Here is a 23021-nt window from a genome sequence, read left to right as displayed (position 1 = left end):
GGCAGGTAGCTACAGCTCTGATTTGACTCCTAGCCTGGGAACCTCCACATGCCATGGATGCAGCCCTAAAAAAAATAAAAAAATAAATGCCTTTCCTTCCGTGTCTCACTTGCCCACCCCACCTACCTGTGCATCGTGGGATCACCTTCCACATAAACTACTGGCAAATGAATCCTCATCTAAGAGGGAACCCAAATGAAAACACTGGCAGGTTTTTTAGGAAGTCCTCTCTCCTGGTGTGTAGAGAATAAACTGAAGGGGAGGAGCTGTGGGCCGGAAAACCAGCAAGAGATGTGAGATGCAGTTCTGTGGAAGTAAGAAAGGAGCTGGCTTTTTGTCTTAAAGGAGGATCAGCACATGCAGCAAAGCAAGGGTGCCCCAAGGAGAAAAAAAAAGGAGTTCCTGTTGTGACTCAGCAGGTTAGGAACCCAACTAGTATCCAGGAGGACTTGGGTTTCATCCCCGGCTTCACTCAGGGGATTAAGGATCCGGCATGTCCCTGAGCTGTGGTGTAGGGTGAAGACACAGCTCAGATCTTGCATTGCTGTGGCTGTGGCATAGGCCGGCAGCTGCAGCTGCAATTCAACACCTAGCTTAGGAAGTTCCATATGCCATGAATGTGGCTGTAAAAAGCAAACAAACAATCCACAGGGCCCCACGATATTTTTTAAATACTTTGCCACTTAGAAGAATAGAAGTAGCCATCACGGAAATAGCCAGACTTTGCTTAACTTCCTCACACTTACTTTCTTGTCGTTGTTGTTGTTATCACTAAGGAAGCATTCCATCCCTATCTGTTGAACGAATAAGTAAATGGCTCCTAGGCTACCAGCTGGCTGGTGGTCCCACTCCCTGAGAGAAGGCCCAGAGAAGGAGGAAGTCTGGAGGAAGGGGTGGGGCGGGCAGTCTCCTCCATGAACATATCGGCCAACAGAGTGCTCTGAGTCCTGCTTGGAACTCAGGGTGCTGGGCAGGCCTGGGCAGGGGGATAATCTGATTATTTCACAGTCACTGGGGCACATGCTCCTGTCAATCAGAAGGAGTCTGGCCCCAGTGCCAGAGAGGAATCATGGAGCCCTTCCTGGGCCAGATGATACATTTTGTTGTTGGATTACAGGGAGGCTGAACAGAGGGGCAAGGTAGCCAGGACTCCCAGAGGCTTGGGAGGGTGGATATTCACCAACAGGTGCAGCTGCACGAGTGGGTATAGGTTAAACCAAGGCTCTGGCCTTGAAGGCAGATGGAGAAACCAGGCAGATGGGAAGACGCCAACCAGCAAGGCTGGAGGAAGGGCCCCCAGCCCATCTTGAGAGGCATCTAGGGCAGGTCTTACTGGGTGCTCACTTAGGGTTAACAACGTCATTCCCAGAGCTTCCAACAACTTCACTCAACGCAGAGCAGTTTCCATTACTACCGCTATTTTACAGATGAAGAAACTGAGCTGCAGGAAAGGGTTGACTGTCAGATACAATTGTCAGTAATTTGCCTATGATCACATGGCTAGTAGGTAGCAGAGCCCAAATTCAAACCCAGACAAAGGCCTGGCTGTACTCCACGGCCCCCTGAGTTGGAGTACAAGGGAGAAGGCAAAGGGGGAAATTGGCCAGTGGCAATCATAGAGCTTTGAGGAGGCTCAGTTGTGGCTTGGCAACTCAGGACACCAGAGAGGTACCTCTCCAGCTTCCGGGTGAGGCGGGGATTGTACGTGCACACTTGCCCCAACTGCTAAGGTCATTGAAGAGTCCAGGCCCAGTGCCAGGGAGGAATCCTGGAGCCCTTCCTGGGTCAGATGATACATTTCGTTGTTGGATTATAGGGAAGCTGAATTCCTTCCATGAGGAGCTGGAGGAAGAGGAGATGCATGGGGGATCTCCAACAGTCTTCGGCAGGAAAATGGGTTTAGTGGATCTGACCAGCGGGGCTATCCCTTACCTTTGTATCTCCAAATCCAAACATGGTTCTGAGTACAAAAGCATTGAGATAGTATCTCTGGATGAGTCAATGAACAAAAGAAATGCTTAATCTTTCTCAAACACAGAACTGATCCCATACCTCGGCATCTCTAAAATCTTCCCAAGGTGCTCCACCAGTAGCAGGATGAGGTCACACGCCTTACCCTAGACTTCAAGGCCAGCACCTCATCCACCACCACATCCCCCACATTCAGCCCTTCCCTCCTATTGGGGGCTGGGATCCTTCTCTCTCTCTGTCTCCTTTGGTCTTCTTCTCAACCTCTTGAGCCCTGTTTTCCGGCCATTGCAAACCTCCTCACATTTTGGGTGGAGGAGTTATTTCCACTGTACAACTCATCTTGGGTGGAGCTGCCAGTCACACAGTCACAGGCTATCAACACGAGTGGCACCAGTCAGAATCCTTTTCAGGAATTACTATAATCCCAGAGGGGAAGGAAGTCTTTTTCCTCTGAGGCCACACTCTGGGGTGGTGGAGGAATGTAAGCCTGGAGCTGACAACAACCACTGCCACTCGAAGGAATCTTGTCCTTGCTGAAAGGAAGGAAGCCATGTACAGACAAAAGCAGAATCAAGACAGACAGATGGACACACACACACACACACACACACACACACACACAGAAACAAACCAAGTGATCCCATCACTTGAATCTCTTGGATTCCCCATCCTTCCTGGTTTCATGAGCCAATACATTCCTTTCTGTTGTTGTTTTTCAGCTTATGAGTTTGACTTGTGCTTTCCTCATTGAGTAATATTCAGCTGTACTGGACAGCTGACAGTTCCCTGAATTCCGTGCTGTCTCCTACTTCCACTCCCTACAGGTTTAAGCCACACGGTAGGAGCCGTCTAAATGCAGAGGCGCAGGAAATCTGAGAGTGGCTCTTGCGACCCATTCTGCTTGTTCCCTGCGGGCCGTCTGCGGCCACGTTCAAGTGGGCAGAGAGCTCCCCTGGATTTTCCACTTCATACCCTGTCTGCCTCACCTCCCAGCCCTCCCCAGTCCTTTGTCTTCTTCCTGCCCTCCAACGTCAGCCGCCCCCGTGGGACCTGGCTCCTGGTATGGGGGGATAGAGGACAGCTGCTTCGGTCCTCTGCTTCTGGACAGGGCACCATGGATGCAACAGGCTTCAGACCTTGAGAGTCTACAAAATGCACTCAGAGCAAGCCCTCCCACACTGCAAAGACTAACTCCTGTTGCCCTATCTTCCCTCCTATATTATGTCCGAGAGCACTACTCTGCTCCCCGGCCTTGAAGGACAGGGATAAAGCCAAGGCTTGGAGACCTTTCAATCATTGTGTTTCACTTGTGTAATAAGATCCAGATGTTACACACACTAGGTATTCAGAGAAGGAATTATGACAAGGGTACGCAGGTTCATGGGAGTTCCCATCATGGCTAGTGGCAGCGAATCCAACTAGATCCATGAGGATGTGGGTTCAATCCCCGGCCTTGCTCAGTGGGCTGGGGATCCAGCATTTCTGTGAGCTGTGGTGTAGGTTGCAGATACAGCTTGGATCCTGCGTTGCTGTGGCTATGGTGTAGACTGGTAGCTACAGCTCCGATTCGCCCCCAGTCTGGAAATTTCATATGCTGTGGGTGTGGCCCTAAGAAGCAAAAACAGACAAAAAAGGTGAGCAGGTTCAGGAGGGCTGGGGGATGTCACAGAGGAAGCAAGCAGAGTTGACATAGGCTTCCAGCAAGAAGGCCAGGCTAGACCTAGGGGTTAAGGCTTTCCCAACAAGAGGTAGGACACAGACAACAGCCTGACTGAGGAGCCTATGTGACTCGCTTAAGTAATCATGAGGACCTCAGGCTGGTGGCCATTGACAAGTAACAGGAAAACTCATGTTCAGTGAAGGGCCTTGAATACCAGGCCCAGGATTTTGACCATCATTCTCAAAGTCTCACCAGGGTTGGGGTTGATTCAAGCCTCTTCTGGGAAGGCCGGTTGGTTATACCTCCTCCAGTGCACAAAGAGGACTGAGAAGCCAGAGCATGAACCTCAACCCTCGCTCCTGGGGTCTCCCCTCCTTTTGGCTCCCCCAAACCCTGACTCCACCCTGCCCCCTCTGTGGCCTAGGGCCACGGTGGGTTCTGGTTAAAATGGATGGCACCTTCACTTCGAGACCTCGTCAGCCTCCTGCTCTCCTCCTCCCTCAGGTCCCTTCCACACCAGTCACGTTGTGGGTGCAGGAGTCTGAAACAATCTGCTTCTGGGGCTTTCCAACCTATACCTGTCCTCATCCCATGACTCAGAATGATTCTCACCGCTCTTCCACTTAGGGAGCCCCTAAGTGGAGGCTGTCTGCCTTTTTTTGGTCCCCCGTTTCCTTCCTACCTCAAGGACTATTAGGGTGGATTCCCTTTACGGAGCTTCTGGGCCAGCCCAGATGAATAGGAAGAAATATCCCGGCATGCCACTTGCCTGGTGATTCTGATTCTCCTGCAGCATCAAGCCAAGAGCCAGAGAGTCAGAGACGGGAAGCTGGGAGGGAGCGAATAGACAGCCCTATGCAGTGGCTCCTGCAACAATCCTGGGCACTGGAGTGAGACAGAACCTTGGCCTGCAACCAGCCCCACCACTCAGCAGCTGTGTGACCTGGAACAAGCGTCTTCCTGAGCCTCAACTTTTTTTTTTCATTTGTAAAGATAAAAATATTTACCTTGCAGGATCATGAGGAAAGATAAATGAGACTTATGATAAGTCCAATATTTAGGAACTGAGAGCTGATGTTACTTATTGTGTATTGAGACACAGTTGATCCTATTTGTCACACTGAGGCTCTTCAGCCTTCCCCACTGAGTGGGAGACAATAGGGAGGACCAGAGGAGGATGATGGGAAAATCCTCCTGTTCTCTGCTCATCTCCCAAAGGGTAGCACAAGTGGCAGTGACAAGGTTAGCAAATCCACCCCAGGGCTGCTTCCACATCAGTGGTGGAGAATAAAGGAACTGGGGAAAAAAGTCAAACAGAAGAAAACGCCTGGAAAAGATGTTTTTATGATCACTTACAGGGGGAAAAAAAAATAAAGACTCAAAGTATACAGCAGGAAGATGTACGCATCTCAGAAAATTCATTCTCAGAACTTGTTTGTTCAATCGCAGTTATAATTCAAGAATTGCCAAAAGGGAGTCATAAAATCAGGGCTTGGGGGAGGGGGAAAAGGGCTGCCAAAGGAAAGGTAGAAATTTTATGTTATTTCTTTTCAGATCATTTGGCATTTAAACTTTTCCAGCAAGTCAGTTATATAAACAATGCCATACTAAAATATAATTGTGTAAAAATATAAAACTCCTAAGGCATGATGGCAATGATATTTTAGGGAAAAAAGTTGAATGTCTGGTAATACCAGAAAATACAAATAGGATCATTTTGAGCAGTTCTGTTTCTCTTTATGAATAGCAGTTGCAAACAATGGATGTATATTAAAGAATAAAGCACTCTGTCTGTACATAACTTAGAAAGGGGTAACATTTCTAAACACTGACTTTGTAAGAAAACATGAAGGACATCTTACACTCAACAACGGTTAAAAAGAGGCAATCACTTTCTGAAGATGCAATGGGCAAAAAGCCAAGGCCTTTGTTTTCAACTTGCTCTTAACCATGTTGGGATGTGTTCATACTGCATGGGGTTTCCTGCAGAATCTAGCACCAAGAGATGGGTAAGATTTTATCTTTCGTCTGAGTCCTTTATGTCTTCAGTTTTGAGTATACTGAGGTATGTTTTCTTTGGTTGCTGTCGTGACGAATGTGTAAAAAAAAAAACCCTAATATTTACAACATTTAAACATTTTAGATTTCAGTGTCAACTCTTCACATAAGCAAGATCGGAAAACTCTTAGGAATCATGCGAAGGTCGTTACTTCCTCGCGTCTGTCATGAAACTGTTTTCGATACACAGAACAATTAGCCTATCAGCGCAGCTGTATGCTTTCTGGTCCAGAATCTTCCCTGTGCTCAGCGGGGAGGCCAAGCCCATGACCGCCACGTCTGCCGTCCGCCAGGCTTCACAGTACTGATCCACAAGACGGACTCCGTGGGTGCTGGAGCCATGCCAAACGACTTTCTGGGGCCTAAAAAGGAATGGGGTCATGTTACTTTTTGAAATGACCCTTCTCTGTGGCATATCTTAGTGAGCAAACTGGCCCAAGTCCAGCCAGTCAAGTCAAGTTCCTGAGCCCGCCAGGGTCTAACTGCACGTCACCTCTCTGTCTTTATCACTGTTTGCAACTTTTTTTTTTTTTTTTTTTTTTTGGTCCTTTAGCCATGATTTTTATTGGATTTCGGGAGAGGAAAATTATCATCTTTTTTATTTTATTTTCCCACTGTACAGCAAGGGGATCAAGTTATCCTTACATGTATACATTTTTCCCCCCACCCTTTGTTCTGTTGCAACATGAGTATCTAGACATAGTTCTCAATGCTACTCAGCAGGATCTCCTTGTAAATCTATTCTAAGTTGTGTCTCATAATCCCAAGCTCCTGATCCCTCCCATTCCCTCCCTCTCCCATCAGGCAGCCACAAGTCTATTTTCCAAGTCCATGATTTTCTTGTTTGCAACTTTTTGAACACACTACAGGCCAACCATATCCTACTTGTACTTGTTATCGAATCATACTCTCTGCTTTTGTGAATCTGAACATTTGCCCGTGAGGCCCCTTAGACTGAAGTGGCTTCATCTTCACTTTCAGATCAGTGACTCCTTCCCATATTTCAAAGTCCATTAAAAGCCTCCTCTTACAAGACTTCCTGATTCTCATCACCAGGAATGAGGACTATTTCTTCTGTGCTCCTACTATCTGTTTCTCCATTCTCCGATGACAGATTTCTGTCTAGAATGGTAGCCAGTCTGTGTCTATCTTCCCACAGGCAATGAGCTTTGAAAGGTAGGGGCTGTACAGGTTTATGACTATGACTTCCAGGCCTGGCATTGGGCCTGGCATAGAGGAGGCATTAAGGAGAGGTTTGAGAAGTTTGTTCTGTTTTTAAAAGCATATATAACTTTCAAAGACTTAGAGAGCAATTCACAGCATAGGGTTAAAGAATCACCAAGAATAGCATTACTGCCCACTTAAGTGCCTACTCTATACTAGATATTCTTACACGTATCTTTGTATTCTCCCAGCCATCTTATGTTGTAGTTATGCTTATTCTGTCTATTTGACAGGTGAATCAACTGAGGCTCAGAGAGTAGAACTACCTTGCCCAAGGTCCCGTACTAAGTTACTGGACCCAGGTCTCCTGGCTCCAAGGCCAGGGCTCTCTTCATTGGCCCCTGGCTGCTTCACTGAGTATTTATGTCACTAGCATCCCAGAGGAGCAGCTGATAAAGGCATCCCATTGTTAGACTGTTTCCTAAAATCATTATCAGATGGTATACTTCGAGGGTGTCCCACCCCTACTTACCAAGAAGGATCTGTCATTACGTCTCGGCCATCAAAGGAATATATTGGAACATGTGTATTGAACTGACCTCCATGGCCAGAAAAAATGGAGTCCCAATTATTAAAAAGTACTTGACCCTACGGAGACAAAATGCCACATTAGTATCATTATCCAAACAGCCTGAAAATATCCATCCATTCTTCAAGACTCAGAAGGCCCCAACCCCAATCCCAGATCCTGGCCAGAGTGAGAACTCAGGAAATATGTGTGTTTTGATTTTGTCATCTCTCCTTGAACCCTTCTGACTTTACTGCCTTACTTCTTGAGGTAATTTCTCTTGTTCTATGGGTATAAAGGCTCCTCCTCATCAAAAGTGTGTTTTAGGTCTTTATTTAATTACAGCTATTTTAAACATTTTATACATTTATACTGAGCTTCAAATTTGTGCCAAGCCTTATGCCAACCTACACGTGAGTGATATGGAGATGAATCTCTTACTCCTTTTCCTCCAGTTATTTGTATGCCAAGAATACAAGCAATCTGAGAGGGTGAACGTGCTAGAACAGAACCTCAGAAAAGGAGACAGAAAGAGCCAGGAGTGGGGTCAGGATGGCCCTGCCAGCCTCACGGTTCCAGACTGGAGTGCTGGAGTCACAGGAACCAAAGGACCTCAGTGTACCTTTGAGATCTCATTAGGGGTCAGTGCCTGAGATACGTGTGAGTAGCAACAGAGCTGTACCTCTGTCGCTTGAAGGAACAGGCTATTTCCATGGTGTGATTGAGGGATGCTGTGAGACCCTGCCTTGCCAGTGAATGAGGGCAGAGAAATATCTGAGGGTACCAAACCAGGGTATGGGACTCTGCTCTGGGACCAGTGCTCGCCAGCTGTTCTCCAGTGCCACTCAGCCAAGGCTCTATAGAAGGCATCCTCAGGAGGAACCAAGAGCCCCAGATATGGGAGTCAAGGAAACTCATTCTAGTTTGTAGTGACTGAGCAAATGGCTTTCTCTCTGGGAGCCTGTTTCCTCAAATGACAAACTGAGAAAAGACTAACTCCCATTTTTTATTGGAAGTCTCTATTAAGATAACAGGTATAAAGTGCTTGTAAACAAACAAAAAAAGCTATATAATTGAAAGAGATTATTACTATTCCTCTGGTCTGCTCCAAGGATGGCTCCTGCCATCTAACTGGGAAGGGCCACTATAAATATAAGGAAACTGAGGTCCAGAGAGGGAAAGCACCACGCCCAGTGTCACAAAGCTAATCAGGGCCTTGAGACAGCACATTTACAATGATGTCAGCATAGACCCCATGGAGAGCAGCGCATCCGGGAGGCAACAGGAATAATGTCTGCTTTTACCTTGAGGTTCACTATGGGAAGGCTGTATCTCTCCGCTTTCCTCACAACTGTGGAGAGATCTTGCAAATGAGAGGATAAGAAGGCTCGGTAGGTGGACAATAGTCCTGCAGCCCTGGCCTGCTGGAAGCACTGAAAATCAGCGCGAAGGTCCCCAGAAGACGGTGTGTTCAGAGCAACCAAGTGTAGCTGAAAAAAAGGGAGAGAAAAGACCGAGTAGTTGAAGAACTAAAAGCAAAGTCCAGCCCCCATAACCATCTCGTGTTTCTCACAAGATCCCAGGTTTGCCAGAGGTCACCTTATTTGACTTCTGTGTGACACTGGAATTGCAGTCCCTCCTTGACCATCTCCAGGAAAGGAGAGTTCATGTCTCCCAAAGCACCCTGGGTTAGCAAGCTGAACAGCTCTGAATAGCAGGACTTTCTTCCATATATGAGAAAAACAAAACAAAATAAAGCACTTCGGAGATCTGAACCCAGGCTGCAGGTTGGCCATCTGCTGGAAACTTCTGGGTCTGCCCCTAGTTGAGTTTCTGGAGAGAGAGAGTGTGTGTGTGTGTGTGTGTGTGTGTGTGTGTGTGTGTGTGTGTGTGTGTTTTAATTGTTATTTCCCCAATACAATTTTTTTCCCACTGTACAGCATGGTGACTCTGTTACACATACATGTACACTTTCTATTTTCTCTAGGAGGTTTTTACGCTGGCTTTGGTCCTAGACCTCAGAGCCACAAAAGCTATCTGCCTCCTACCCTTTCTTCCACCGCCTGAGCAGGCCTGGGGCTGATCCTGAGGCACCAGAGGGAAAAGGCATTACAAGGACAAAGTCATGCCATTTATTACTAAGACTGCTGAGACAGACCCTTTTGGAAACTAGGGGTCATCCAGTAATCCCAGGCTCACCTTCCTGCCACCTTGGTCAGCAGCCCAAATGAAAGCCATTCCATCGTAAACTGCTTTCTCCACACTTCCTCTCCCCAGACTCAGCCTTCTTCTGCAGCACTCCCTCCCAGCCCTTTCTGCTGAACTCTGTGGATTTATATTCCATAATCAAGGAGGCATCCCTCTCCTCAATCTCATTAGCATAGAGCTGAGAAGGGCTAGTGCAGGACCCCGGCCCAAATCACCAGAAAAGAAAAATATTGTTAAATATCTTAAACTTATCTTCCTCTGTCTTAGGTGTCTGAAGATTAGCGTACCCAAAGGAAGAGGCCCTAAGATCTCATCACCTTCCAGCCACTGTGCTTCTGGGGGCCACATCCAAGGGCAGTCAGGAGAGGCCTGGATGGAATGTGCTTCTCTGATGCCAGGGGACACCCAGGAAAGGGGCAGTAGTGAGTTCGGGCCTCCCATCACAACTCTAACCCTACCATCTCCACGTCTCCTTCTTTCTTTACTTACTTATTTATTTACTGCTTTTTTAAAGGGCCACACCCGAGGCATATGGAAGTTCCCAGCCTAGGGGTTGAATCAGAACTGCACCTGCCAGCAACGTGGGATCTGAGCCGCCTCTGCGACCTCCGCCTTAGCTCACGGCAACGCCAGTTCCTTAATACACTGAGCAAGGCCAGGGATCGAACCGGCATCCTCATGGGTACAAGTTGGATTCATTTCCCCTGTGCCACATTGGGAACTCCCACCTCTCCTTTAAGGAGATGGCCAGAGAAATGTCTCCTGAGTAGCGGGATCAGGGGGTTTTATGTTCTCATATTTTTCCATCTTTAACTGCTGAAACATTTCTATAATGAATAGATATCATTATTATGAAGATAATGACCTTTGGACAATCAAATGTTAAAATGCTTATCTTGTGGATGGGTGTAGTTTTGTAAAATTATGTGTGATTTACTATTTTCTTACCCACTCTTTTTATTCATTGTTCAAAGTTTCTATAATGAGTGTGTACTATTTTAGAATTTATAAAACACTATTACATTTTTTTTTCAGTTATGCCCTAACTTCTCCCCTCATAGCTAAGCTTTGTGAAGGGTTCCTCATAGGAGCTTCTGTTTCCTCACTTCCCATCTACTTTGTAACTAACTAGAATCTTGCTGGCGTCCCTTTATGCTACAGAAATGCTTTTCTCTAGTTTCTCAATTTGAATGACCCCTTTTAGTTCTTTCGATGGGCCTCTTGGTAGCATTTAACACTGTTTTGGGGTTTTTAGGGCCACACTCACAGCACATGGAAGTTCCCAGGTTAGGGGTCGAATCGGAGCTACAGCTGCTGGCCTACACCATGGCCACAGCAACTGAGGATCCAAGCCACATCTGTGACCTACACCACAGCTCAAGGCAATGCCAGGTCTTTAATCCACTGAGCGAGGCCAGGGATCAGACCTGCATCCTCATGGACACGGGTTGGGTTCGTTTCTGTTGTACCACAATGGGAAGCTCCAGCATCTGACACTGTTGGCATCTACCTTGCCTGGCATTCTTTCTTTCTCTCTGGCAGTGGCTTCTCACTTTTCTTCTCCTATTTCTTTCATCAGTTCCTTTTTGCTTTTACTCCTCACAGTCCAATCTTGTCTCACCATATGGATTCTCTTTTGGGAACCCTACTACTTCCAATACAACCGCCATGGCTCTGCTGAAGACACCCGAGTCTGCATCTCCAGACCAGAGCCACTGCAGGCCACAGACCTTCAGATCCTCCTTCCTCCTGGTGATCTCCACTCACATATCCTACAGGTACTGCCGACTTGCCACACCCCACAGGAGGTCCCACTGGGTGAGAGGCAGCACAAGAGGAAATGGATTTCTGGTGCCTGCCAAGCCCACGCCTTATTCTTTGAAAGTGTCCCCATAACGCTTGCTAAAAAGAGTGGCCTTAGGCCATCTAATCTCATCCTCTTGGCTTCTTTTGATTTGGCTGGGAATAGACAACTGACTCAAGATGACCCATGTAGACCGTCTCTCCCAGGACTCTGAATCGAGTCAGCTAGTATTGGCCTCTGCAGCTTTAAGATCACATAGATTTGGGGCCAGAATCAGGATCATGGCAACCTAAAGTGGTGTGCAGGCTTTGCAGATGTAACCTATGTCTGGATGGCGGGGGAGGCAGGCGGAAAGGTATGCAGATAGTGGAGCAGACTAGTGGCAGGGACAAGAGTCCACAGGCCCCAGCGTACGTCCTGCAATTGAGTTCCATGAGGTTCTGCAATTATCTGAACAAAATCTTCCCCTAAGCTAGTGAAGGAAAAGAGTGAGAGTTTCTAGTCTCAGCAACAAAATGACCACCAGAAAGGAATCTATCACCATTCAGTCATCCAAGCAGAAGCCTGTGCACCATGCTCCTCGCCCTCATCCTCACTGCCCCATAGCCATCCAATGACCAAATGGTCGCTCCTACCTCCTTCATTTCTCTCCCATCTGCCCACTTTTCTACACGTTCACTGCTGCGATCCTAGTTCAGGTAATGCAGTTCCCACTTGGCTGTCCTTGGGTCCCCGGTCCTGTCCCCTCTAATCCATTTGTACATTACAAACAAGGTAATTTCTGAAATGCCAATCTTAGACACCCCTGCCTCGCTTAAGGCCCTTCATTGCTCCCAACTGCCCAGTGGAAAAGGCCAAAGCCCCTGGCTTGGCTTTCAGGCCCTTGATGTCTGGCCTTGCACTCTGCAAACTATACGTCTCCCTTCCTTGCCTTGAACTCTACTCCTTCGGCAAGACTGAAACACTTGGAATTAGAGAAATGTACAGCGCTCAGCCTCACTTCCCTCTGTTCCGTATTTCCTCCACCTGGAACTCCCACTCTCCTCCCCCTACCTGGCTCTCCCCTCTTTTCAAAAGTCCTTTAGGTTCAAAGGTCACCTCCTTCAAAGAAGGCAGACTTCTTTGATTTTCCTCACCCTGCCAGCACCCTGTGTTTGCCTCACCCAAATGACTTCTCACATTGTACTGGAATTGCCTCTCTGGCTAGATTATTTTTATTATTATTATTTTTTTTTTGGCCACACCTACAGCATATGGAAGTTCCTGGGCCAGGGATCGAACCTGAGCCACAGCTGCAACTTGAGCCATATCTGTAACCCACTGCTCTACAGCAGGAACCCTACTTTGGCTAGTTTGTACTCATCTTGAGGGTAGGAATTGTGAGCCAAGCACAGGGCCTGGAACATGGTAGGCACACATTCAGCTTTGGTGGTATAAATGCACGAATTGTACTTACTGCAGGCCTGTCGTAATTGACACTTGAAATGGATGTCAGCGGAAGCTGAGGCTGGTGAGGCTGTTAGATAAAAAAGAAAACAAACAGTCCCGAATCCTTATTCCCTCTGTTTTTCAGTGTACATTAAGGGATACATCAATGTTTCTTGAAAAGCTGCTTTAAATAGTTTGTCATGGTCCTTGGACCACTCATAACTGTGAAGAATGACATGCACGGATGAAAAACGATCCTCAGAAAGGGAGGGGATATTCTCAAGACTTGTAGAAAGGGCAGTGAACCAAGGAAGCAGAGGGCCCATGTTTTAAAACCAACTCATTCACTTAATCCAGACAGGCACCTCTTCAGAGCCTCAGTTTCCTCATCTGCAAAGTGGGGACGATCGCATCTGCCTCAAACGGCAGCTTCAGGGTTAAAAAAGTGGACAACGCAAGTTGTTGATGTTCTTTTCAGGCAAGGATGTCTCAGTGGCAGATATGAAAGGGTTCTTCTAGATTGCTTATGCCAATCATGATTTCACAGATCAATAAACTGAGGCCAAGAGGAGGGAATCCCTTGTCCAAGAAGATTCAGCTGCGACGTGGGAACAGCAGGTCTCCAGGCTCTGGGTCCAGCTCTCCCTCCATCTACTGTGAGAACATTCTGTTGGCACTTGGTCATTTCTGGGCTTCTGCCAGAGAGTGAACCATGCAGAGCTGGCTGTCCAGAGTCTGGAGAGCTTGATACTGGATGCCAGCGGGGATTCAGTAAGAGCTGATGAATGAAGGAGCTGGATGGAAGTAGGCAGGGACACTACTCACATTGCCGGAAAGTGCGGGCGGTGGAAGGCTGTCGGCCGGAAGAGGGATCAGTTCTCCCAGCTTTAAGGAAAAACATACATTGAAAACGAACATCCACGAGAAACTGTTCGCCTATTTTCACAACATACAAATGGCATTTACAGGAGTAGACCGTTATGTTTAGAGGGTATTGGGAGGCAATTTGTTAAAGGGAGTTGACGAATTACCTGTAATTTTTTCCAACCATCTCTGACACGAATGAAAAACTCGGTGCTGTCCCTCAGGTAGATGAATGTCCCTTCTATGACCAAATGCGCTTTCTGCAACATGTCATCCATGTTGCTAAATGCTGTCACCTGTCGGATAATTTAAAATTTCAAACACTGCCGTTATCAATAGGGTGGTGGCACAATTTGAAAAACTGACCTCTTGAAAAAGTGTAGTCAAATGTGAGCCAGGCCCTCACAGTCAATGAAAAGGCTTACTCTGCCATAGAGAGATATAGAATGTCGTTAAAAACCAAAGACTTTCTGGAGTTCCCTTTACGGCTCAGCAGTTAACGAACCCAACTAGGATCCATAAGTCTGTGGGTTTGATCCCTGGCCTCTCTCAGTGGGTTAAGGATCCGGTGTTGCCGTGAGCTGTGGGGTAGGTCACAGACGAGGCTCGGATCCCGAGTTACTGTGGCTGTGGTGTAGGCTCCAGTTAGACCCCTAGCCTGGGAGCTTCCATATGCTGCAGGTGCGGCCCTAAAAAACAAAACGAAACTAAAAAGCCAGAGACTTTCTGTTTGATAAAAGCATGCATTACCTTGAAAACACAAATCTCAATTACAATTAGTGAATTAAAACAAAGAATTCAAAGACATTTTAAAGCCATCAACAGAGGTGGCTCTGTTGGGCGTTGGTTTTGGCAAAATCATCCACAAGCTTTGCAGCTTCCATTAGTGTGAGCTGCACAAGGGCAATGACATTTTTAAATGTGTTATATTTTGCTCAGGCTGCTCCTTAAAGACTTTCAAATCTGTTTTCAATTGGAGTAAGAAACACAAGCAAGGGAACAATTCTACTTAGGTCTTGAATTTTTTTGCCTAGCTGGCTAGTTCCAACATTAAATGCATAACAGGAAAGTGGGGCGGGGGGGGGGGGGGGCGGTCTTGTAATTTCTCTGTCTAGAAAATTGCCAAAGGTTAAAGAGCCATCTCAGCCTATCTGGGCACAGACATAAAAGCTGGAAAAATCTATTGAAAAGTATCAAGTCTCAAAGAAATATCAGCCAAGGGAGCTGTTAATTTTTTTTCAACCGAGACAGATTATAGAAACTTAATTTTCACCTAGCCTTGAAGATAATGACTTTCTGCATCCAAACAGCTCAGACATCCCCCAAGGCACCAAATAGCAAATTTCCATCAACTGTTGGACAGTTCTTCATCTGGCAGCCAAAGTCTCCAACTAATATCCAGCAAAGCCCAAGGAGCATTCCTAGACTCCTGACATCCTAATGAAGTATCTGTCCCTCTCTGTGGGCATCAGAATAATGTCTGTGGGCCACACCTGCTCCAATGACCTGCAGCATAACAAAGGGACAAGAGACAGTCTTTGGTAGAACCCAGGGGAAATCTCCTGGGGGGGGGGGGAGGTCCTCCTGGGATCTGTACCCTCTTGTGCTTTTGGTTTTTTTGATGTAATACAATTGGTTCTTGTTACAGTTGAGTCAATTAAGGATTAGAAGGGGGCAAATGTAATCATAAATGATTTTGTGGCCTCTATCTTTTTAACTTACTAAGTCATCTAAAGATATAATCAATACCCTGTTTATGGGCTGGCACCAATCCTGTTGTCATGGAGGCCTAACTCTGACAGAGAAGGTGTGCCAGGCCCTGAACACTGCAGCTGAAATTCTAAGGAAACCCATCCAAAAAACAGAAGGGTGAAGACACAGTGATGACAATACTCACCAGGTTTCTGGATCCGGGAAGCCCTGGCTGTCCTGGAGGGCCAGGTGGGCCCGGAAGGGCCACGGCTAAGACAAAGCAGAAAGGAGAACTTACAAAAAGTCAGTCTCTGCAATACGCCTCTCAAGTCAAGCTAGTCACTGAAGAGAGCATTCACCACCCCAGAGTGCTACAAAGCATTGCACCTCGTAGCTGAATCTTAGGCGCTCTGTGCTCCGCATATGATTCAGTCCCAATGACTGGTTTAGGGGAGAGCTGAGATTCTGGCTGTAACCTTGGATGAAGTCATGCCTAGGTCTTTCCAGTTTTATAAGTGAATAAATTCCTGTTGTTTCTGCTGTTTGTATAGGTCGGTCTGAATTGAGTTTTCTGTCACTTGCACCCAAATATGCCCTGACTTATACAACTTACTTCTCCCCAAAGGTAAGCGGTTAATTACTGAACAGAGGAAGCAGACTGAGAAAAAAGAAGAGAGGGTGCCAGGTGGCAGGAGGGCAGGGTGGGGCAGTGACAAGTCCCTGATTTGTCAATTCTCAGCTGTGTGATCTTGGGGAAACAACGAGCTTTCTGAACCCCAGCTTTCTCATCTGTGAAAGGCAAACAGGTATTTCTTCTTCCCTAGCCTGTGTTAAAAATTGAGAAAAATACCAACTAGGAATGCACTTTGTGCACTGTAGAGCATCCAACTAGAGATTCTTAGCTTTTGAAGAGTCAAAATGACCTTAAAAATCACATCAAAGCTATTGCCCTCTCCTCTAGAAAATTGCATTTGTGCATGTGCTCTCTCTCTCTCTCGCTTTCTCTCTCCCTCTCTCTCTCTCTCTCTCTCACACACACACACACACACACACACAATTCCACCTAGAATGCTAGTGGGATGACAGCTCCCTGAGGCACATCCTGGAATTTTGTAGGAATTTATGGTTCCCAAGTGGAGAGCCCTTACTTTAGGTAAACATAGAGACATATTATTACAGCTATGCTGCTGCTCTCCTTCTATCCCTCTCATCTCCTGTCTCCTCCAAAATCTGCAAAATTCTTGGCAGAGTTAAGGATGTTTGTATAAGTCCCAGTAAAATTACTGTATGAGATTTTTTTGCAGATCATCGCAAACAAGTCTGCAGTTCTGACGCAGGACTTGAAAATGCATACACAGGTGGTGACTGTCTAGTGGAGGGAGAGCCTGAAGACTTGGTTTTGGATGCTGGCCATGCCTCTTCCTAGTGTTTGTGACCTCGAGCCAGTCTCGTAACCTCTCGGAGCTTTGGTGCCTTCATCCATAAAAGGAGTTTTAGAGTTTTATCCATTTATCTCCCTCCCAGGGTTGCTGAGAAGATTAAATGGGATCAGGGATCTGGGAGTGTTTTGTAAACTGTGAACTGCCATGCATTATGTAAAAGTCAATTCTTTTCAATGGAGCAAGGAGTCCCGGGGCCCCCTAGTTTAGGGCTACTATGGACAACTGACTGTCTGCATCCTGTGCTCACTCGGCAATGCCCCTCTACCTCCTACAATTCCTATGTGTCCCTCCAGGTTGTATGGGCACCTATGGTTTTATCCACCCACCACCTTCTTTGTACGACCAGCATCCTTACTCCTCCTGAGATCTTCCCCTTCGCCTCTCTAGGCATTCAGGTCCAGAAGAAGCAGTCAGATTCTCCTGTGATCCCACCTCCCGGCTGCAAGGGACTGGTCCAAGGTTGGGCACCTGGCCTAAGACAGGTCAGTCAGAATCCCTCCCCAGGAACTTCCCCCACTCAGGACTTTTCAAACTAAAACTGAGAAAGAAGGCCAAGATTTCAAGATGACAGTGGAAGCTATAGGTTGTTGGTACTTCCTGCCATGCAGAAGATGTAGTCTGTGGTGAAGAAGTATGAAATTGCAGTTGGAGAGAACTGAAACAAGAGATGGATAGAGAATCCTTGCAGGAGTTGAATCCCTGGTGATGTAACTGAACTCTCACTGCATATCTGAAGTAAGACTCAGGTGAAAACGACTATTTACCCCCTCTCTCACATCCAATAAGTTTCCCTTTTGCTTGAATCAGTTTGAGTTCCATTTCTGTCATTTGCACCAAAGTCACCTCCTCTGTAAGTCCTCCTTGATGTAGGTCTCATCCCAGTATGCTTCCACCACACCTGGCTCATGCTGACCAAACAACCAAAAATGATGCACTCATGTTATTATTGCTGCTATTGTTATTTTCCACCATAGGCATCATGGAAAAAAACAGAGGCTTTGGAGCTACTCTGATCTGGGTTCTAATCACGTTGGTACCACTTATCAGCTGAGTGATCTAAACATCTCTGGTCTCATTATCCTCATCTGTAAAATGAGCCTTTCCTTGAAGGGCTCTGTGAGAATCCAGTAAAATAAGGTAGTAGAGCAACTATCAGAGTGCCTGTGCTTTGAAGTCATCGATAAATGGAGATTTTCTTTTATTTCACCCATTTTTCATGTGAGGAAGTGAAGTACCAAGGAGTAAAGAAAGTTTTGCATAGAGAGTTAGAATCAAGGCTGGTCTTCAAGTCCCTTAGGGACCAGGTACTGACAAAGCTGTCAAGAAATTTCCACCCACACATGAAAAGATGTTCGACATGATCAGTCTTTAGGGGAAGTGCAAACCAAAACCACAGTGAGAAATCATATCACATGAATGAATGATGGCTAAAAGAAAAAAAAATATAATGGCAACACAAGTTGGTGACAAGGAAGAGAAACTGGAACCTCAGGGCACTGCTAGTGGGAAAACAAACGGTTGCAGCCACTTTGGAAATCAATCCGCAGTTCTTCCAAAAGTTAAATATAGAGTAGCCACATGTATGACCCAGCAGTTGCCCTCCCAGGGATATACCCAAGAGAACTAAAAACATGTTCACACAAAAACTTGCATATACATGTTCATGGCAGCACTATTCATAGTAGCCCCCACAGTGGAAACAACTCAAATGTCCATTGATGATAAATGGATAAACAAAATGTGGTGTATCCAGACAATGGAATATCATTCAGCCATAAGAAGGAGAGATACCTGGAATTTCCTTCGTGGCTCAGTAGTTAACAAACCCGACTAGCAACCATGAGGTTGCGGGTTCGATCCCTGGCCTCGCTCAGTGGGTCAAGGATCTGGCATTGCTGGTGGCTACAGCTCCAATTCAACCCCTAGCCTGGGAATTTCCATATGCTGCAGGTGTGGCCCTAAAAAGAAGAAGAAAAAAAAAAAAGGAATGATACTTGCCATGACATGCAGAAACTTTGAAAACACTATGCTCCAGGAAAGAAGCCAGACACAAGAGATCACATATTGCATGACTCCATGATATGAAAAGTCCATAATAGTCAAATTCTTAGAGACAGAAAGTAGATTACTGGCTTTCAAGGTCAGGGGGGAGGAGGAAAAGAAGAGTGATGGCTAATTGGTACAGCATTTCTTTTTAAGGTGATGAAAATGTTCTGGAATCAGAGAGAGGTGATGGCTGCACAACCTTGAGAGGATATTAAAAACCCTTAAACTCTACACTTGAAGTGGCTGGATTTTATGGCCTGTAAATTGTATCTCAATTTCTAAACAGGAAAAGAAAGATGGCTCTGTCTGGGAAACAGCCCACTGTTGGACAGTGTGGCTCCGACATGTCACCCGACTATGGTGAGCCTGCACACCACTCACAGTACTGACCTGCTCCAAGGATGGCTGGAGGTCCTGGTGGCCCCGGGGGTCCCGGTGGCCCAGGGGAACCAGGTCGCCCAAAGCCAGGAGGCCCAGGCAGGCCAGGAACACCTGGGGGTCCTTGGGGCCCAATGACAGTCTCCCCTTTCTGGCCCTGTCAAGGCAAGTGCACAGTAACAGAAGAGGGAAAGCACCTTTAAATCACCTGTAGTCACACGTCCCCTCTATCCTTTTTGTCAGGACATTTGTAAGAAGTCAGTAAACACCAGATACCGTTGTCATCACCCTCCATCCTGGGAGTGAGCCAGGTGGTGTGAGACCTGAAGGGGGCAGCCCAGCTGATACACTGGGAGACAGCAGAGAAGCCCAGAGAGTCCTGGACTCAGAAGGGCCCCTGGAAGTCATCTAGTCCAGCCTCGGTGTTTCACTGATGGAGAAGTGGAGGCCTAGAGAGGGGCAGGGCTTGCTCCAGGTCTCAAAGCAAATCATCAGTGGGGCTGGACGTAGAACCCTGGTCTCCTGGTTTTGTTGGGTCTGTGCTCACTGCACACACCAGGACCACCGTTTGCTCAGGATCCCAGAGCATCAGTGATCAGGTCATAATCTCATTGGGAGCATAATTTGAATTTCTCTTTTGTGACCTGGAGCAACTTCTCACCCTAGGAAGATCAAGCTCTTTCTCTGATGAAATTCCAGACGAAACAAGTAGCCATTCTAAAAATATCTCCCGTACCTTCCATTCTGCTTCTACTATCTGAGGTGTTGACCATGAACAACTCTTGGTGTTGAGTGAATTTTCCACCACTGACACGAATAAGGTGGAAGTTACCTGCATGCACATGGCCTTGGCCAGCCCCCTTCCCTCATGGGCCTCAGCCAAGCTCCCCATTAGTTAACAAGTATGGGGGAGAGAAGCCAATGCCCAAGGCCCGCCTCCAGCCTGTGGTGCTGCAACTGTTCCTTACCCCTCAGCTGCTTAGTCACATTGGGGGCTTCAGGGAAAGCTGCGACTCTTCAAGGAAGAGGACGTGGAAGGGTGCCTACTCACCACCAGGCCTGGACTCCCCGGCAGGCCCGGAGGCCCTGACACAGAGAAGCCTTCGTAAGTATCTCCTTTTTCTCCTTTTATCCCCCTGTCTCCGTTCTCCCCCTGGAAGCAGAGAACATTTGGGAAGAGTGGGATGAACCAGGCTCTGACCTGGGCCCCGGGGACTTGGAAACACAGGCCAAATGTTGAAAAATGCCTACCTTCAAACTGTTCAGAAAATGTCTCAGGTAAGCTGGATCCACAGGAGGGCCTGGAAAAGAAACGCTTTGTAAAATCCCCAATCAATGTCCGAAATTCAACCACAAAAGCTTTCAATTTGGCAACTGTGATGAGTTCCTAGCAGAAGTGATCCCACATGGGTTTAGCTGACAGATGGGGCACTGAGCTTGGAAACAAGCCCTAGTCCAGGTCCCGTGAGATCCTGGGCATGTCCCGGGCCCTCTCTGGGCCTCATTCTGTGTATGAAGCTAGAATGAATGGAACTTCCAGTCTTTTGTGACAATGTTCCACCTTGAACACACATCACCTATGACTGGGTCTCTCCAGCACATGGAGCTTGCAGGCAGGGTGGTAATGTAATTAGCCTTACTTATTGACTCAGTTAAATTTCTCAGGAGCCAAAGTCAAGGGCAAGATTCAGAACAAGAGTTGGAATACCTGGTGGTCCCTGGGCCCCCTGGTCGCCTTTTTCTCCTTTTGAGCCGGGAAGACCCCAGGATCCTTTCTCTCCTTTAACACCTGCCACCAAATACACACACATTTTAAAAAGAAAAAAAAAAAAGTAGAAAATCACCTTCATTCTACATAATACATTTTTGAGACAAGTTTTCAAACTGAGCCCCTTGAGCAAAATCCACTCAACAAACAAAGACCTATTGAGGGTATAAAATCCTTTGCTATAGGATAGGGAGGGCAGAGGTGGATGCAGCAGACACAATTCCTGACCTTGGAGAGCTCTCAGAGAGACAGATACAGGGAGTGTAGTGTGAGGCAGGATAGAATAAGTGCCATCCTCAAGGTACCCACAGTGCAGCACGAGAGCCTCGCAGAGGCTACAATCAGCTTCATGCATGTGACCTGAGACTCAGCACTAAGTCAGGCTCCCAGTCCTGTCTCACCCAAGCCTGTGCAGCATGGTGGTGCAAGGGGGGAAGAGGAATCTCCCGGGAGTGCCACAGAGCACTACTAAGGATGCTAAGTGTTCCACGTGCACAGTGGAAGGAAGGCCAGCAGTGCAGCACCCCACTCCCCATAGGACTTGTAAGAAGCATTGCTTCTGCAGAACCAGCCCTACAGCCTTCTCTTCTTGGACGGAGCTCCTGTGAGCATGCAGCATTTGGGAAGGGAAGCAGCGCCCTTTCCTGACCGGATGAGTGGGTGGACACTAGATCTCTGAGAGATCGACTGGTCCCCGAGAGACTGACTGACCAGTGTGTGCCTAGAGATGGGGGCACACAGTGTAGGTGAGGTGGAGGGCTCAGGCTTCCCTGGCGAGGTGGAAGGAATATGAGTATCGGTGACATGATGCCACCAGTTGGGGGTCAGTGGAAGGTGCAACCGCATTGGCAGGTCCCGTGGATGCTGGGGGAGCTGGCAAAGCTGAGACAGTGGGGTTCGATGGGCCTCCATTCACCCACAGTGAGACCAGAGGCAGTGGCTAGGCCCAGAGGAAAGGACAGCGAGCTCACCACCGTCCACAGGGCGGCTCACCCCAGGGAACAAGAGCAACAACTCACAGGCAAGTGAGACCACTGTGGGGGCTATGGAGTCTAGAAAGGTCTGTTCCCTCTCTCTCCCCCCAGAGGGGCCCCAGAGAGAAGGGGAAACACTGGGGATCCAAGAAAGCAAGTCAGCTTCAGTCCCTTCTCCCCAAGGGCCGCCCTGTACTGGGGAAGGAAGAACCTTGACTAGGCTCTGAGCATGGAGTTTAACGACAGCCTGCATTTGTAACCCAGAGTGGCCAAAACCCCATGAAGCCAGACACCATCAGGGAGACCCCCACCTGCAGGCTGGGGTGACAGACAAGCCAGAGGTCAGTATTGGGGTGGGGGTGGGGGTAGAAAGGCCTTCCCCTGTTTAAATGGTAAGTGTTCAGACTTATCACAAAGGGCACACATGGTGTGACAGGGTGTGTGGGACGGGGGACCAGAGCCACTCCACACCTGCAGGTTCCTGTCTCCTGGCTGATCCTCCCTGATGCGTGGTAGATAAGCCCCCACTGGCCATGAACATGCTGTCATTTACTAATCAAAGCCAGAACCAGCGTGTCTCACACTGTACTATTATGCATATACCTCAGAGGGAGCTTGTGAAAACTCAGCATCTGATCCAGCAGCTCTCCTGAGATGCTGCATTTCTAACAAGCTTCTGGGAGGTGCCGATAATGCTGGTCCAGGAATGCTCTGAAGCAAAGGCCTCCTGAGCTCCCCTGGCTGCCTTGCATTAGCTCTGGGCATATTGCATTATAATGACTTTTTAAATAGTTTCATCCAACAGAGCTAAGGGCCTGGGCAACAGGAAGGGCAGCGGAGGCATCCTTCTCAGCCCAGAGTGTTGGGCAGCACCAGGCAAGGAGAAACCAGTGGTGAACACATTATGAACAAACCAGCACAGGAATGGACGAATGGAGTGCTGCCTGGTGGCTAGGAGGCTCGGCCAGCACATGCAGAATAGGCAGATGGATGACA

The 23021-nt window shown here is 47.5% G+C and overlaps 1 protein-coding gene across 2 annotated transcripts in view; it reads right to left on the bottom strand.

Moving 5' to 3' along the window:
- Positions 1–5062: 5062 nt before the first annotated feature.
- Positions 5063–23021, bottom strand: part of COL15A1 (collagen type XV alpha 1 chain) — a 111448-nt gene continuing 93489 nt past the window's right edge. For both annotated transcript variants that reach the window (XM_047768024.1, XM_047768023.1), the window contains exons 32-42: positions 20992–21072; positions 20535–20584; positions 20335–20436; positions 19296–19440; positions 15623–15687; positions 13893–14021; positions 13687–13746; positions 12890–12949; positions 8726–8911; positions 7386–7501; positions 5063–6051 (exon numbers count right to left, since the gene is read on the bottom strand). In XM_047768024.1, coding sequence (XP_047623980.1) covers positions 5838–6051; positions 7386–7501; positions 8726–8911; positions 12890–12949; positions 13687–13746; positions 13893–14021; positions 15623–15687; positions 19296–19440; positions 20335–20436; positions 20535–20584; positions 20992–21072 — 1208 coding nt within the window. In that variant the 3' untranslated portion in view covers positions 5063–5837. The remainder of the gene's footprint in view (positions 6052–7385; positions 7502–8725; positions 8912–12889; positions 12950–13686; positions 13747–13892; positions 14022–15622; positions 15688–19295; positions 19441–20334; positions 20437–20534; positions 20585–20991; positions 21073–23021) is intronic.

This window comes from Phacochoerus africanus, chromosome 2 (genome assembly GCF_016906955.1).
Source record: "Phacochoerus africanus isolate WHEZ1 chromosome 2, ROS_Pafr_v1, whole genome shotgun sequence".
NCBI classification, from domain to species: domain Eukaryota; kingdom Metazoa; phylum Chordata; class Mammalia; order Artiodactyla; family Suidae; genus Phacochoerus; species Phacochoerus africanus.
The sequence above is the reverse complement of the archived record's forward strand: the minus strand, read 5'-3'. Positions and strand labels throughout refer to the sequence as shown.